Consider the following 17,311-nt stretch of genomic DNA (forward strand, 5'->3'; position numbering starts at 1 on the left):
GAACAACTTCCTCCCAGCTGGAGTTCTGATTATACACCTGCTATTTTCTTTTTGTTGCTTTTTTTAAGCAAGTTCTTTATTACTCTTGTCATTAGTAGTCTGATTCAAAGGCAAAAATGGTTTCATTGGATACACTGCTTTCAGTTTAAAAATAGACATTTCTCTACAAAAAAGTAATTTAATTGTGTTTCCAATTTATGAGCTAAAAGAAACATTTCCTGCTGTTGAAGCTTTAAAGATCCTCTCGGAGCCAAATTAGTGCTGAAGGTGTTCAAGTAAGAGACGACTGCAACATCGGTGGAGAGGACGTATTGTTTGTCATATGTTTTTATGATCACCCTGAAAAACATCAACAAGTTGAAACACATTACCAATAAAATATAAATGAAGTGTTGCTGAACTTGCTCCTTGCACCTTGTTTGCAGATGAAGTCGTGCCAGGAACTTCTTAAAAGCTCGGCTTTCATTACATTCTGCTGCATGAATGTAATGCACATCATAATCTGGACAGGTGACACCCTCTTAAGCACTGTTTCAGCACTTTTTTTTTTTTAAAAAAAACAAGTAATCCGAGCCAGACCCATCAATCATATTTCAGTAGTTTAATGATTTTTGCTTTTGCATAGCAACTGTGTGATTTTTAGTTTCCTCCTCACCATCGTTACTATGCCCATATAGAAAATATATTAACACTTTCATTAAATTAGTCAATGAAAACAGATACATCATGCACACAATATGCACAATTATAGTAAATGTGAGTGGTGAGCTCCATAAGAACACAGAGAACAGATAAGAACTGATAATATGTAAGATTATTGCTTTGATTTCAAACTTAAAGCTATCCTCTGTTATAGCACAAGAGTGATTAGAGAGAGTGTGATACTTTACAACATTTAAGAGTTATTCCATTTGTTCCACGTCTGTATATCCGGTGCCTCTGTCTCACTTTAGTGTGTAAACACATGCAATAGAGAAATATTGTAATAGTCATAATTTAGAAAGAATGTCATCAAATTTTAAAATCGCAGCTGCTTGTTGTGCATATCTGCTGCTTTCTTGAGAAAACTGTTCATTAGCACTTCTTGTTTTCGTCAGACTGCAACATGGCGTACCTTTAACGCTTTCATTCGTATGTGTAGTATAAAAAATAAAATCTCACATTTCCCACAAGTCAAGTAATTTTGCATCAACACTTGACTCATTCTATTCAGTCTATTCATTAAAAGTATTTTAGAAAATGTGTGTTTGGGGTCGGTATCTTTAGGTCACTGCTATTTGAACCTTGGACCGCTGTCGAAGCTCAGAAAATTCATCCACGCTGGCGATGAGCTGCATTTGAGCCGAGAGCTCCAAACAGGTGGGAAATCTGTTTTCTGTCTATGTCCACCAATGCTTAGATCACATTATCAAACATGTGCATGGACTGCATGATGTTCCCATCCTGAAAAAGAAAAAAGAATTCTGTATTTTCAGCAGCTGTGGATGTGTAGCTGCACTGCTGTTTGAAACAGATATTATTATTAACCTTCTGACACGTCTCCAAGAACTCATCCATGGTGACCACTCCATCATTGTTCTTGTCCATTTTCTGGAAAAATGCAACAAGTTACAAATGATGATTTAACTTTTAAGTAACTAAATGACTTCATTCATGACCCCAGTCATAAATGAAGGGATGGGCAAATGTGACATTTGTAATTATAAAATCTACCTCTCTTACAACTTTTCACAGTTTTTACAGGCTCTGACCCATTTGTGCTGAAAAAAATAATGGAAAGTTCTGTGACATAATTAATAACAGCCAACCCCGTTACGGTCTATCATGACCCTATATTTAACCGAATAAATATAGCAATATGGCAAACACAAATAGGAACATTAACTATGAAAGTTTAAAATGTATTGACTTCATTCTCCAAGTTTAGTTTTACCAGGTGCTAAAAGTTCTTTCACATATTTATAAAATCCTTTAAAACCTGCATTGTTTACATTTGTGTTTGTGAGCCAACTAGACATTTCTGGAAATGCTCCAATCTTGCAGGACAAAAATCCTTTTACCAGATGACACAAAAAACAGGGATTGGCCTAAAAAAAACTATGTTCTATAGTAACTCTAGGGGGTACCTTAAGTAGCCCAAACATCATAGCTCAGGCTTTCTCAGTTGGTGTGAAGTCCATTCTACCTCATTGCCTTTGAAAAACCAGTCCACATTTCAAAGGGACTCAGAAACAGTAATGGAAGCTGGGGAAATTTCCAGGGGAAGTAAATTAGGACTGGGCTGCCACTATGGATCATCACTGAATTCCTTTCAGTAGGTCCTCCCATAATCATTGACGTCAGGGTTTTTTTGTTGGTTTTTTTGCAGCTTTCTGGCACTGCCAACCACCCATTTTCAGTGGAAGTCCATGGAACATGTTCTAGTTTAATCACCACTACCAAATTGCTGGAAAGGTGGATTCCTGCTTATTTATGTTGTGCACAGGCATGAAGATACGCCTTCACCTGCCTTCACTCACATGCAGGCAGGTGACACCATGCAATAGTCTTCGCAGTAATCGAGAGCGGGCTGTAACTTGGTAAGATATACAGCAATCTATTGAAAATAGTTCTGGTTTTATTAGATCTGAGTTAAGCTTTTGAAAATGTGGATCACACAATCTTATTAAATAAGTCTCATCAGGCAGTGGGTGTGTCCGGATCAGCATTAGACTGGGTAAATGCTGCCTCATAGACAAAAGTTTTTTCTGTTACTATCATCGGTTTAAACCCAGAAACGGCTGCCTCGAGATGTGTTGTTCCATAGGGATCTGTTTTCTGAGCTATACTGTTTAGCTTAAATTTTTTGCCTTTTGGACGATTATTCATCATTTAAAAGCCCAATTTAGAAATAAAACATGTCTTTAAGTTGGGTTATTTTTGTGTGTATAAAGCAGAGCAAAAGCAAAATATTCAAATTCGTAGATATCCACTCTCTGACGAAGCTGGCTGTTTAGCCCACAGCTCCACATTTACACTAATGGGCACAACAGTGACACAGTAGATAAAGTAAATGTTTTACCCATCACTTTCAGTACATTCTGACTCACTTTGAGTTCAGTGTTGGAGATGTGTGATGTGTGATCTGATTATTTGTGAGTTTTTACCTGAAAGAAGCTGTCAACATGCTCTTTCGGGGCACTATCTTTCATGTGGGGGAATGTATACTTCCCCATCATGTCATAGATGGAGTGCATTATTTCTGTCATCTCCTGGAAGAACAGACAGAAGGAAAATAAATATGAAAAAGACATGAGCTGCCAATGTAATAAAAAGAAGAAAAAAAAAAACAGGCAGTGATTGGTTGGTTTACCTCTCTGGTAATGCAGCCGTCCTTGTTGATATCATACAGATTAAAGGCCCAGTTGAGTTTATCAGTGATGGAGCCTCTCAGGATGATGGACAGACTTATAACAAAGTCCTACAGCAGGGAAAGAAAACAGGCACTGAGTGAGAGAGAATAAAAAGTGAAGACCACAATAAAGACGAAAAAGGCACAGACAAAACTTTGCAGTATTTGCTGCATTGATACTATGTTTTATGTTTTTTCAGTTCCAACCCTGTGTTACTGACACCCACAGAGTTTCACCAACAGAGTGAAATCATTTTAAAAAGTAATGAGATTTATACAAGATGTGCACCAAGAACAAAGCTTTATGTTGGTTTCTTCCAAACTCTAAGAAAAAGTATAATCAAACTACACAGCATAGATAAAGAAAAGGACAGTAAAGAAGATGAAAAAGGAAAAGGGAAAACATCTCTGTGAGCTGCAGGGAATGAAAGGAGGCTTTGAGGTGTGTATCTCACCTCAAAGTTGACCGAGCCATTGTTCTGTGCGTCAAAGGCTTCAAACAAGAAATGCGCATACATACTTGAATCTGCAAAAGAGAATATAAGAAAGCAAGTTACTGTAACTGTGCAGCAGTCACATCAATGATTTTGTGTAATGACAGCCTAAACTGACAGAAACAGAAAAATATTAGAGACATTAAAGATGTGGACAGGTAATCAAATGTGCATCAGTTAAGAGGTAATAGTGTTTTGAATTGTGCTGCTCAGTTGTGGGTTGTTTATCGCACTTTGTAAACATGCAGAAACATGCAAACACATTTTATCTATGCACAAATTATATCAAGCACAGTTACACAAAAAGTCTGCTTTTAAATGATTTAATATATGACTGCAGATTCAGTTAAACCCAGATAAACACAATTAACAAGTATACAAGCACTGTGCAAAAGTCTTGAGCCACCCATCATATATATTTGGCTAGGAAAATGGGAAATAGATGTAGCAAGTTTTTAAAACCATGTGCAAACATACCTGGAAGTACAGTGTATGAGACAAAGACAGAGTTTGTGCAATTCTAACGGAAAGTCAGTATTTGGTATGACCTTCAACACAGCCTGAACTCTCCCAGGCAAGCTTTCCTGTAATTGCATTAGGTAGTCTTCAGAAATAGTTCCCCAGGCTTTTTGAAAGCCTTTCAAAGCTCTTCTGTGGATGTTGGCTGACTTTTGTTCTGTTCTCTGTCATGACGATCCCACACTGCTTCAGCAATGCCGTGGTCCGTGCTCTGGGGAGGTTAATCAATGACTGATTGTGTTCCATTGTCTGTTTTTCTATTCAGGTAAGCTTTCACAGCACTGGCGGTGTGTTTGGGATCATTGTCATTGTGAAGAATGAAGTCGTTGCCAAGCAGATGCTTTCCAGATGATGGATCAAAATAATTCATAATTCCATAAATTTTGACAAGATCCTCAATAACACTGACTGAAATGCAGCTCCAAACTATGACAGAGCCTCCAGTGTTTTACAGAGAGCTTTAGACAGTCACTGTTGTACCTCTCTCCTGTCCTCTTCTGTACATACTTACTACATTCTGAACCCAAATTTTCACATTTTAGTCCAGTTCTTGTGTAATTTGGCATACATCAGCCTTTTTCCCTGTATCACTTCCTCAAGAATGGCTTCTTCACATGCACCCTTTCACTGAGACCATTTCTGATGAAGCTTTGAACAGTATAACGATCAGCAGAAGGGCCAGATGCATCTCTCAGGTCCTGTTTCAGGTCTTTGCTTGATTTTCAGAAAGTGTTCATGTGCAGTAGATTTTTTAAACCAGTCATTTCCAGTCAGCCATTCTTCATGGTTTTAACAAAAAATTGTTCATAGGTCAATGTTAAGTAGCTTTCCTCTGTAAATGCTCAGGACTGAAAAGGAATGAAAAAGCAGCTAATGGCCAAAGAAAAGCTTTGAAAGACCTTCAAAAAACCTGGAGAACTATTGCTGAAGACTGTCAGGGACCTGGATCTGAGGGGCCCAGGGTCCATGAGCAGTGTGGACTCATTATTTGTGTTTTTGCTGCACTGTGCTGCTGTTCCTGTGCTTCCATGCTTGTATGTAGAGGCCGGTGTGTGTGGGTGCGGCTGGTCCGATAGGCCAGGTGACAGGCACCTTCAGGCCTGGTGGGTGTGGCCCTGCTAGGTGGCTGGCCACACTTGAAGATCATGCCACGCACCTGCAGCTGATCAGCCTCGTCGGCGGAGCTATTTAATTAAGAGTGTGATTGCACTCCATTGTGTGAAACTCCATGTCAGTTTTCCTAGTGAGCCAAGTTTAGTGAGTGTACTAAAGTTGTAGTGCTGTAGTTAAATGTCCTGACGGCTGCCTCTGTTATTTCCCCCCAGGAGGAGCGTGGAAAACGAGAGGGCAGTGAGGATGGGTTGTGCGGACACATGGGAGCGGAGAACACCGAGCACGGTTTTTGGGAAGAAGACATGGCACGGGAGTCAGGGGAGCGCACGGGGATTTATTATGTAATATTTACATCACTGTAAATAAACGCACTACATTCATCGCACAAGAGTCCTGCGTTTGGGTCCTCCCTCCCCTCATCCCCACGGTCTCCCATTGCAGACCGTGACAAAAGCTTGACCACTTAAAAAAACAAAAAAACATTAATAGTCTGGTGCCTTGGAAGCAAAATATGAGAGGTGGTTCAAGACTTTTGCCCAGTATTGTGTATAATTTGACCCTGTTTTTAAAGATGAAAGAAGTGTTTATAACCACAAATGTGTATGTTATTTGTCACTGTCATAGTAAAGCAAAGCTGAAAGTATTATAATTTGAATACATATTTGAATTGAACACACCTAACCAGTTCAATCCTCAGTGAACACATTGAAGACACATGAGACAGAACATTTCCTCCTACCTAGCTCCTTAGAAAAAAACGAATAAAATGTAAAACATGGGATAAAAGGAAGTGAGTGCGACTGACCTCCCTGAGGGAAGAACTGGGAGTAGATGCTTTTAAAAGTCTCCTCATTCACCACACCACTCGGACACTCCTGTGGAAATCATAAAATTATTATCTGGACCAAAAAAACCCTTCACACATACTTTCCAATGCACATAAATAGCACAGTAGAGCCGCATCATAATTGATGGTTTTCAAGTATTGCGCATTCATCGCAAGAGGAATGATCAATGATTTCCAGGAAACGTTGACTGACATTTTTGAATCCCCGGTAGAGGACCTGCAGCTCTTTTTTGCTGAATTTGGTCTGCTGTACAAGACGGTCAAGGCCCTCAGGTCTGTAACACACTGTCGATAGTTCACCATCTTCAACTATGCTCCCTGTATCGGAGGAATGAAGACAGAAAGGAAACAGTTTCTCTTTGAGTGTCCCTGAAATGACGGAAACTTTAGAGAGGAAAAGGCAAAGAGACTAAAAGAGTAAAAATCAATGTTTTGTTTGTGTTTAATTTAATTGATGTGGTGTGACAAAGTGCGTGTCCTAACACTTGCTTTGATCAACTGAAGAGCTGGAGCCAGAACGACAGCAGGGCAGCAGTTTGAGGAAGCGCTGCTTTAAGGTCTTTTTGTTGGGTTTGGATGGAGGATTACCTGGAAAGAACCAGATCAGACCAGAGATTAGAGGCAGACACAGTGGCCCACAAAGTCAGCGCCATGCTAAATGGATAAAACACTGGGCAAACTAGACTCAAATACTTGGAATCACTTTTCTTGCATAGAAATAAGTTTGCTGACCTGGCTTTGAATCTGTGTGACCCATTACATCTGTTGGGACAGGACCCAGCAGAGTCGAGTCTCAAGTCCGAGCTCCTCTAAGATACAGAAATCAGCTGACAGATTCCTAAATTTTTAACATTATTTAATCTCATTTCTCTTTAGATGTGAAAAGAAGCCATGTTTGTGTAATTATTTATTTAACTATAAGGTCTCTTTAAATATAAATTAACTGGTTTTTGGAGTCAGCAAACACAACAACGAATTATCTGTCATTTGAAATGTTTAAAATAAGTCTGTAATACTAACACAGCGCTGCAAGCATTGCTGACAGTGTGGTAAGCATTTAAATAATATAGCACTTTTCTACCTGAGCACTCAAAATGCTTTATGCAACATAACATTCATACACAGATTCATACAAGCACCTTTTTCCTTTGTGTAAGTGCTTTCTATCTAATGTTGTTCACACACTGATGGATGCATCAGGAACAACTCAGGGTTCAGTATCTTGCTCAAGGGTACTTTGGCGTACAGACTGGAGCAACCGGGATCAAACCACCAACCTTCAAACTGTAGATAACCCATCCTGTCACCTGAGCCGCAGCCACCGCAACCCTAAAAACTGAACGGCAATGCTGCCATAATGTTTAGCATGTTTAATGTTTGAGTTTAACATGTTAGAATGATAACTTTTGTTAATTGTTACTAAAACAAAATAGCCAAAAGAAATCTTGGGCAAATTCAAATTGTGATGGTGCTGCTAGGTGAAAATTCAGAGCACAACCAAATTCTTTATGGTTTCATAAAGCTATCTTCTTCATTATCTTTTAAAACCTCCATATTTTTGACTAACTCATTAAAAAGCTGTAGCATTAATTTAGACACATTTACCCAAAGTGTGATGTTCCTGTACCGGTTGACCTAAAATAATGCCGGGTGAAGTTGTAGTAAAACGGATAGAGGTGACGAGGACCATGGATGAAGTCTGTATTATTGCAGCTGGTGCAATAATAAGGCCAGACGGCATCATATGACACAACAACACAACTTTGTCACTTAACCTTTTTAAGAAAAACATTCAGAATTAACTGCAAAGTATTTACAACTGATCTGCTTTGTTTTAAAAAACGTTAAAACCTAAATGACTAACTGAAGGACTACAGTTTAAATTACCATTTATTTTAAACAGTCAAAGATATCAGGACTACAGAAATCACACAACAGGGTGCTAAGAGAGGAACTGTGCTACTGCACGAGGTACTCCATGTGGTGGGGTCACAGTAGGAATGACAGGATTGGGATTATATCAGGGTTCAGCTATGAGCCCCCCTCTTGTTTGTAATGGTGATGGACAGGCAAACAGATGAGGTCAGGCAGGAGTCTCTGTTCGAAGATGGCATTGGGATCTGTAGTGAGAGTAGAGAGCAGGTTGAAAAGAGACTTGAGATGTGGAAGTATGCGCTGGAGAGCAGAGGAATGTGGATGAACTTAAATAAACCATTGAAAATCAACAGACAGCACACAATTGAGGTGAGGAAGAGAGTGTAGGCAGGGTGGAGTGGGTAGAGATGGGTGTCGGGGGGATTTTTAACAGAACGGTAGCAGCAAGAGTGAAGGGAAACTTTACAAGACCTGCTATGATGTGTGTGGAGACAGTAACACTAACAATAACACAGCTGGCAGAACTTCAGATGCTAAGGTTTTCTTTGGGTGTGACGGAAATGGACATGATTAGAAATTAATGTATCAGAAGGAAAGATCAGGTCGAGCGATATGGAGACAAAGTTAGGGAGACGAGGCTGAGATGGTTTGGACATCTGCAGAAGAGATATAGTGGAAAAACTGGACAAAGAACAATGAAGGCAGAGCTTCCAGGGCGGAGGAAATGAGGAGGACTGCAGAGAAGATTCATGGATGTAGTGATGGAAAAGGAAACTAGGGAAGGTCAGATGAAGGTAGATGATCTGCTGTGGCAACCTCTAAAGGGAGCAGCCAGAAGAAGAAGAAGAAAACATATCAGGACTTCTCAATTATTAATTAAGTTGCATGTTTGCGTTCAATTATTCATCTGACAGAATTCAAACTTGTATGACTAACTGACTCTGAACCATCCCTTAGTCATCTTGCTAAAGGCCCAGGCAGTTTAGGGACCGGCCATAATGCACTGAGAACCTCTCAGTTCCCCTCTTCTTACTTCTAATGCATTTATATGGCACTTTTGCACATCATTAACTTTGTTTCTTCTCTCTACTCTAGTTTATTTGTTGTTCACTTTGCCCCTTCTCTCTCTTATTGAACCTGCATTTATTGTTTTCATGTCTGTTTTTCACTGTGCCATGCTCCTCTTCCCTAGCTGCTTTTGCACCACACGCCCTCGAGACCGGATCTGCTGAAGACATCTTCTTGCTAAACAAATCCACTGTTAGCAACTTCTATAAACTCTATAATCTTGTAGCGATATGACTTTGCAATATAAAGTTAATTGGTTAATTACTAATGCTGTGATTTGGTGTTATATAAATACAACTGAATTGAATTGTTAAAGGTTCTTGATTGTGTTAAGCTTGTTTAGTAGATTTTTAGCCTCTCTCTTTTCCAAAGCCAGACACAGAAATATTATATTAACCCCAAATAAGCCAAGGACAAGCAGAAAGTGGATAGGAGGGGATGGAGAAATCTATTCTGACATTTACTTCCTTTGCTCTGCTTGCTGCTTTTTTCTGCTTTCTTCTCTTATCTTTTTTTCCAGCAACGACTTTCTGAACTTTAACTTTTGTCTTAGAGTTTTCTCAGACAAACCAAGTCTATTTTGTGTAATACAATATCACATGTAAAGTTTTACAGACTTATAAACATCAAGACAAAATAAAACAAAATCAAATAAAACCATTAATACATTTAAAATATGCAAATATACTATGTAAAACAAATATATTAAAAAAGCTATGAAATCCTGCAAAGACGGTGAAATAAGAAAGAAGTAGACAGAAACATAAAGAAAGAAAACAATCTTAGAAATAACTGAAGCAGAAGAAAGTGACGCTAATGAAGGAAAGCGTCCTCTACTAGTTAACTAGGTTACTAACATAGTGGTAAGGCTGTGATACCATGAAAACAGACATTTAGATTCAACTTTTTTTCTTTTCTTTTTTTTAAATATTCCTGGTTAAATGTAACATTAAATAAATTTGTAAAAATTTCTTGGAAGCGCTTAGATTTATTATAAGTTATGATAAAAACGGGATGATTAAAGGTCTAAAAATTAAAGTAGTTCTGTAGTCGCCAGAGAAAAAGTTTTTTTCTGCCACCAGAGGGCAGTGGTGCGTTTAAGATTGTGAAAGGCCTCCAAGTCAGCTAAAGGGTGAACAAACGTGTGCAGTCAGCAGCAGCAGTGAATGGCTTGAGATCAGACACAAAAAGAACTGCAGACATACACACAGTCCTATTAATCCATACACTGGAAACTGCAGAGGAAATTAAAAAATCAGGTGTTTAAAAAATGATGATGATGATCATGATGATGGAACAACAAATAAAACTGTTTAACCTGTAAACTTTTTACTCACAATAAAGAGAAACCTATGAACCCACAAACATCAGTCGCTGTTAGCGGATGCTGCAAATGTGAACTATAAGACGCTTTGCACATGCAAAACAAGCAAGGTGTAAATTGCAGTAATACATCCAAAGTATTAAAATGCACAGTGAAACTCTTTTCCTTTTTTGCCTGTAGAAGCAAGCTTTTGTCTTCTTTAAGCAATTACTGTAGCTCCCAGGGTGGCAGTAACTGTTCAGTGCACTTATCATGAACATCAGTGACAGTGGATGCTGAGGATATATCAATCAAACTATCAAATACAGCAGCTGCATGACCATGGAAAAACAAACAAAGCTTTATACAGCCTTTCACACAAATGCACACACACACACACACTCGCGCTGCATGAAAAACACCTCAGATTTGTGATTGAATGTGGCAAAATTATAAATGACTTTTAAAAAAGCATAAAAAAAATAAACTGTAAAAAGAACAGAAAGGCTCCTTTTTTCAGGGCATTTCAGGCCACGAATACTTCCTAAGTTATTAAAAACCAATCTGAGGGAATCTGTTTGATGTGACTGTTTTACACACAAACAACACTGGAGGTTGTTCTTGCATAAAAAACAGCTACTAAATGAGCTGAAGCACGCTTTATGCTGCTTTTGTGAGTTCACAGGTTCATAAACATTAGCGGGACATTGTGTAATGATTTGATTCGTTCACACAGTTGGAAGATGAGCAAAAGCAACAAAGCATACCTGATTAATTATTAAGCAACTGTTTACCTGTCCCATACGTGTTGCAAATGAGCACCGTATATCTGCAGTTAGTAGCTGGAGTTATGGATGAACAAAACTGAACAGCTGTTTCAGCCGATGTTGACATTTCACAGTACCCAGCAGCTATTTGTCAGTTCAAGAGACCCTCATGGGTGACTTTGATCGTGTAAATCAATTTGAATAAATGCAGTCCTCTGGGGTAGATCAATGTTCGCTTTCCCATCGTTATAACTATCTTTACAGCCTCTTTCACCCTTTGGTATAACTACATTTACAGCCTCTTTGAGCCATCATTGTAACTATTTAAAGCCTCTTTCATCCACTGTTTCAAAAAGCACACAGGGGGAAAAGTAAGATTCACTGAAAGAACTAAATTAAAAGTTTCTGAAGGCCAAGCTGAAGATATTTCTCGGCAAGTTTTACTCATAAAAGGTCGATAACTTTCTCAGAAACCTTGAGCAGATTTTAAAGCTTTTGATGGGCCTGACGATTAGGCTTTTGATGAGCTGGATCAGGGAGATGACAAAAAACACTGAAGTGGTTGAAAATATTGACTTTGGAGTTCAATTTAATCATGAAGTGAAAGACTTAAATCTTCAAAAGGAGATTCTGATGATTTTACTTATAATAAATGTATTTTATATTATTATTTCATGGGGGGGGGGAAGGACAAACCCTGAGAGACAATACACAACCTATGACCTAAGCATCAGTATATCTTTCACCGATTCTTAAAAATCTTTTACAGTTCATTATAAAAGCTTAATTAATCTCTAAAGTAAAAATAATAATAATTGGCAAAAGGTGAGTTAAACCAACAACTGTGTGTCATTTAACTGTAAGCATTTCATGCTGACTTTAGGAGGCCATGACAGCCTATGCACTAAATGAACATTTGTAAGCTAATGTTGCCAGGGGCAACAGCTCCTATACTTACAATAATCCCCCAGAAGGACACAGTTCAGATTATAGATGTCCATTTCATGAAAAAGCACTGACACACGCAAACATACTTAGGTTTGCTCACTCGGGGCTGACAGCATGAGCTCTGCAGTGATCATATCAATAGTTTTATCTCATGAGAGGCTTTTATTTTGAAATGAAATGTGTAAGTGTTGTATATTATAGATGGCTTCAGGTGATATTTTGATCCTTGAGTATTGTATAAAACAATGTCGGAAAATGATGCCACTTTTCTCATTCAAGCACACAAACATACATATCACAAGCATGTTTGTTCACTCGAGGAAATTATTCTGTCGCACGACCATAAGCTGTATATAAAAGACATAAACAGCCTTTTTTCCGCTTTTGTGTTTTGTAGTGAGGATCATAATTTTAAAAATAAATATTATGCTGTATTCAATAAGACTGAAGCTGGTGACTGAATCCATAAACCCATCAGTAAAACAGTCACTGAGGTCACGGTATAAGGGAGCCAAAGGGTAATTTTCCCATAAACTTTTATATAAGAAAACATCAGTGTTCAACCAAAGGACTCAGCCGCTTCTGGCCAAATAATGCAGGTTTAGGGCCTTTTTATAATGCCTATACTTTTCAGACCAAGAAGCTGTTTTCATCTTTTAGTGAAGATAAACCTTTCAATCACTCCTTGGTGGCTGACTACAGTGTAGGTCAGAAACCCCATCAGCTCCATGTTAGTGGATGGGATGTGGGTAAAACTAAAACATTAAAGTGCAGCTCAGACAAATGTTTCCCAAGGTTTATTTCTGTCATTTCAGATATTTTTTATCATGATAGTGTAGCCTGAGGAGTTTATTAAAATTAGTTCTTTGAGGCTATAAAATTGGATATGATTACATGGTGGACATACTATGAATGTTTCATATTTCGGTACATCTTTATAGCCAGTCTATAATTACAACACTCACGAAAATATTAGTCCCAAATTATGACTAAGGTTAAGATTGAAACATGACATCTTCCTACCAAAACCTACGAATTTAATTAATAAACATGTAGAAAGTTGTGAAAACTGCTCCTGGCCTTTTGGGTTTGAATGTATTAATCAAGCACATTATGTGTTCATCAGTGAGCTTTAACACTGATTATCTTAACTTTGGACAAAGGGCTAAATGTTCACAGTTTTTATGTTGAGGTACCAAGTCCATCCATCCATCCATCAGTCACAGAGCGGATTTGTTTCTAATCTAGTGAAGTCTCGAGTTCTCTTTATTTCATGATCTTCTAGGTGAGTTTACTTCCTTGTGTTCCTTCTATTCTATATTTATTACAATCTTTAGGATTAGCTTTGTATTTTAGTTCCAGTTACTGTTTGGTATTTATGTAGTGCATGATTTCTGCCTTGATTTCTTTAAATTCCACAGTGATCCTGATTCTTGGTCATATTTTGAACCTTTGGTTTCCTTCTGTATGGGATGAGTCTGTATGAATATCCCAGTCTTTCTAGCAGCTTTTGTTGAATTGTGCATCGTGCCACCTTTTTGCCTTCTCATGGTTTTTCCAGGTTTGTGGTGTCTGTGTTTGTGTTTGAGCCTTTGAATAAAGCTCATCTTTTGTTTCATTACTTTGAGTCCTGGTCTGCATTTGGGTCCACTTTTTGAACTGAATTCTGATAAATCCATCCATTTTCTTAACAGCTTATTCAATCCAGGGTCATGGGGGCACTGGAGCCTATTTCAGCTGACTTTGGATGAGAGATCGGGTGCACAGAGGACAAGTCGCAAGCCCATCATAGCAAGCTGCTTCCAAGAATTTCATATGCAATCTAAGCAGATTTCCCAAACCATCAACCAATGCCTTTTTAACGGTGTTTTTCTGTGACATCATGGTTTAACTGTCCCACAGAAGCAGGCAGCCTGTACTACTGTAATAAGTGTAGTGCACAAAGGAATGTGCATCTATAATGCATGAACCAAGAAGTAAACAACATGAGGATTTCAGCAGCTTTACAGAAGAACGGTTGGACATAAAGACCATGTAGTGTTCAGTGTGAATTTTATCTGATGAATATTTCAAATACACTTTAATATAATTTTCCATAGGCATATGTTGCTGTTAGACAAAAACCATGGAGATGAAAGGTAGAGGCTTCGGGCTCTGCTTCACTGTTTAATAAAACACTTTGTTTGTGTCTTCTAAACACCTCTTAAAACCTCATGCACCTGTTCACTGTTTGTTTAACCTGCTGCTGAGTGGATATCACACCTGCTATTGAGACAGCAACTATCAGCTATGAAATAAACTGTCATCTGTATAACATCTAGCTCATACAGTACTTTGAAACATCATATAAAAAACTAAATGGTGCTGCTATGTGCACCATATTAAAGGGGTTATTTTTACACATTTATGTGGTTATTTTTAAAGGAAAGGACTATTTAGGGAAGCTGTCATAAAAATGACAGACCAGCCTGCCAAAGCAAAGAGAGACCTGCGCGTGTGATCTCTAAAGAGGATTGTGTTTGCAAGCACTCGTGAGAAAAATAAACCAGTGAAATGTCTGAAAGAGAGAAGAACCTCACTGATCTAATTAGGCTACGAACACTCACACTGCTATATGTAATTTTAGGTGACGAGAGCCTGTTTTGCAATATTTTTCTGTTCTCTTGCTTTTCACCTTCAAGGCCTACGACCAGTGTGATTATCTAAACTACACTAAATCCACATTGAGATTTTTATCATCCTAACTACTCATTAGCGTTACTTTGTTCATATAAACAAATCTTTTTTTCTTTTTTCTTTTCAAATTAATGTGTTTGTTCATTTTTCACTCCTTCAGCTAATCTGAGAAGAATCGTGTTGCTATGCTGTAACCAATTAATGGCACTGATGTTTGAGGAACAAAGTCATTGAACCATTATGTCAATTATTTAATAGTAAGGTGGGGAAAGTGCCCAGATAAAAGCAGACCGGCATGATGGTGATGTCTTCTGACTGCTTGTTTAGAAAACTGAAAACAAGAAGAAAAGAAACACAGCTGAAAACCTAAAGGTAGGCATGTGGCTGTTGCCAAATTTCTACAGTGATTAATAATAATTTCTGATTAATTTTCTGTCCATTAGTTAAATTAATAATTGATCAGTAGCACGGGGCCACAGAGGGGACTGCTTTCAGTTAAATTTATAGCTAATGGCTCAAATAATACCACTATTGCTATTATTTACCCATCTTTTATTTCACATACAGTCAATTAGTTGTAAATCAAACACTAACTTCTTTACGTTAACTCCATTTATTACTTACATTGTAACACATTTTCTTCTTGCTGAGCCATTCATATGGAACATTATTTATCTTATTATTATTATTATTAGTAGTAGTAGTAGTATAGTTCCAACTAAAAAATAATCAACATATGATGGCGACCTGACATTTTTAGATCTATTAGTTCACATTCTTATTATTAAAAAGTTGGGAGATGGTGTAAAGTTCATTTCAAAGGAAAATACCTGTGAGATCAGACTCTGAATAATTAATCAGATCATGCTGCTGTTTGGGGGAGCTGTAGAGCAGGGAGTTCACGTGCACAGACACTCACTAATTGTTTGATTGTGGTTTGTTAAAAGTCCCACAGTCGAATATCAATGAGCCGAAGTCTTCCGTCAAACCAAAACTTTCATCGCCGCAGTGAAGGCGCACTTCTTAGTGGAGATTTGAGCCAGGCCAGCAAACAGCGCCAAATCATTAAAAATACTATTAAAAACAAAGAAAGGCAAGAGTGACATGACGACACGCCTACCTGTGAGTGGGTCGTAAGATCTGTCCAGCTCTCTGGAGTCTGACAAACTCTGATCCTGACTCGTGGATTTCATGCTTCCCTCCCTCTCAGTTCTTTTCGGATCACCAAGCTGAACCTGCAGGATCTGTGCGAGCCGCAGTTTATCTACGACTTCAGCGCATTCACTCCCGATTGCATGTCACTTTTCTATGAGCATCAGTCAGTGTGGGCTGCAAATAAATGAACGACGGAGACGCAAAAGTCCGCGCAAAGCTCGTCTGTCTGCTCCCTGCACTCCCAACTACAACCCTCTCGCTTCTTCGCGCTTATCAACAGCGCAGCGTCCACAGTTTGAGGGACTTCAGTGGATCTGAGGTTCAAATGTACTGCTGACTTTAATTTTCTGCCAAACATCCAAAGTCCGCCTGCCAGCTGGAGCGTGTACAGGTGTCCTTGCAAAGACGCGAACAGAGAGAAAAAGAGAGAGAGAGGAAAACCATCAAAGCTGGGAGGAGTGATGAAGCAAAAGAGGGAGTGGCACAGCAGAGGGATGTGGGAGTGTGTACCTACTAATCTATGCCTGGCTCTCTGATGGATGGTCTCACCTTGGACTTGAGCCGCTCGGCATCCTAATACTTGCGGATCAATATCCTGTCAGCTTCACGTCCTTGGGTTGGCTCAGCAGAGTAAAAGAATGACTCACTCGTATTTTTTCAAGGTAGAAAAAATATTTGAATATTATCTCCATGAATGCGCACCATGGAGACACCATGCTATAGCTGCTTTTTGCAGACTGTAGAGGCACTCTTTCATAAAGTTGCATCTCTGTGAGGGTGTAGCTTTTACAGCTGTGCTTTGAGCTGAATATCAGAGGTGGAACCAAGAGGTGGATGAACCTCTGGCCACCTATACAAACAGTACTAAAGCCTATTTGAGCAGAATGCACATACAACTGGAATTACATGCAGCAACTAGTGTTTCTCAAACCAAACTTTTCTCAGTTCCCCACATGGCAAATTTCAATTTTGAGGTTTATCAAAAAATATTAGACTCAAAACAAGTAGACAAATGTACTGATTTTCAGCGGGTATAATATTTTTACGGTTCCCCATCTCACCAGCGTAGAAGAACTTGCACTAAACAGAACCAAAGTAAACCAGAATATTGGGCAAATTGAAACTCTTTACCTGATAATAGTAACATCTAAGGAC

At 38.6% G+C, this 17,311-nt stretch overlaps 1 protein-coding gene across 1 annotated transcript; it reads right to left on the reverse strand.

Annotated features, from left to right (window-relative positions):
• Positions 1–586: 586 nt before the first annotated feature.
• On the reverse strand, positions 587–16,754 carry LOC146385035 (A-type potassium channel modulatory protein KCNIP2-like). The gene is made up of 9 exons (XM_084930563.1): positions 16,122–16,754; positions 6,854–6,952; positions 6,558–6,682; positions 6,323–6,392; positions 3,847–3,917; positions 3,353–3,460; positions 3,147–3,251; positions 1,528–1,590; positions 587–1,443 (listed from the first exon to the last, which is right to left on the reverse strand). The coding sequence occupies exons 1-9, from the start codon at positions 16,192–16,194 to the stop codon at positions 1,396–1,398; spliced, it is 762 nt and encodes a 253-aa protein (XP_084786689.1). The 5' UTR covers positions 16,195–16,754; the 3' UTR covers positions 587–1,395.
• Between the last annotated feature and the right edge of the window lie 557 nt (positions 16,755–17,311).

The sequence above is a fragment of the Perissodus microlepis genome, chromosome 6 (assembly GCF_051167445.1).
Source record: "Perissodus microlepis isolate ML-2025 ecotype Zambia chromosome 6, ASM5116744v1, whole genome shotgun sequence".
NCBI lineage: Eukaryota > Metazoa > Chordata > Actinopteri > Cichliformes > Cichlidae > Perissodus > Perissodus microlepis.

What these genes read in the sequence shown, in the direction of transcription:
- LOC146385035 (XM_084930563.1), bottom strand. Translation starts at nt 16,194, where the DNA reads ATGAAATCCACGAGTCAGGATCAGAGTTTGTCAGACTCCAGAGAGCTG. An exon ending in CCAGTTCTTCCCTCAGGGAG is followed by an intron (nt 3,918 to 6,322) that starts GTCAGTCGCACT and finishes TCTCTTTTGCAG; the next exon opens with ATTCAAGTATGTATGCGCAT. An exon ending in ATGGCTCGGTCAACTTTGAG is followed by an intron (nt 3,461 to 3,846) that starts GTGAGATACACA and finishes TCCCTGCTGTAG; the next exon opens with GACTTTGTTATAAGTCTGTC.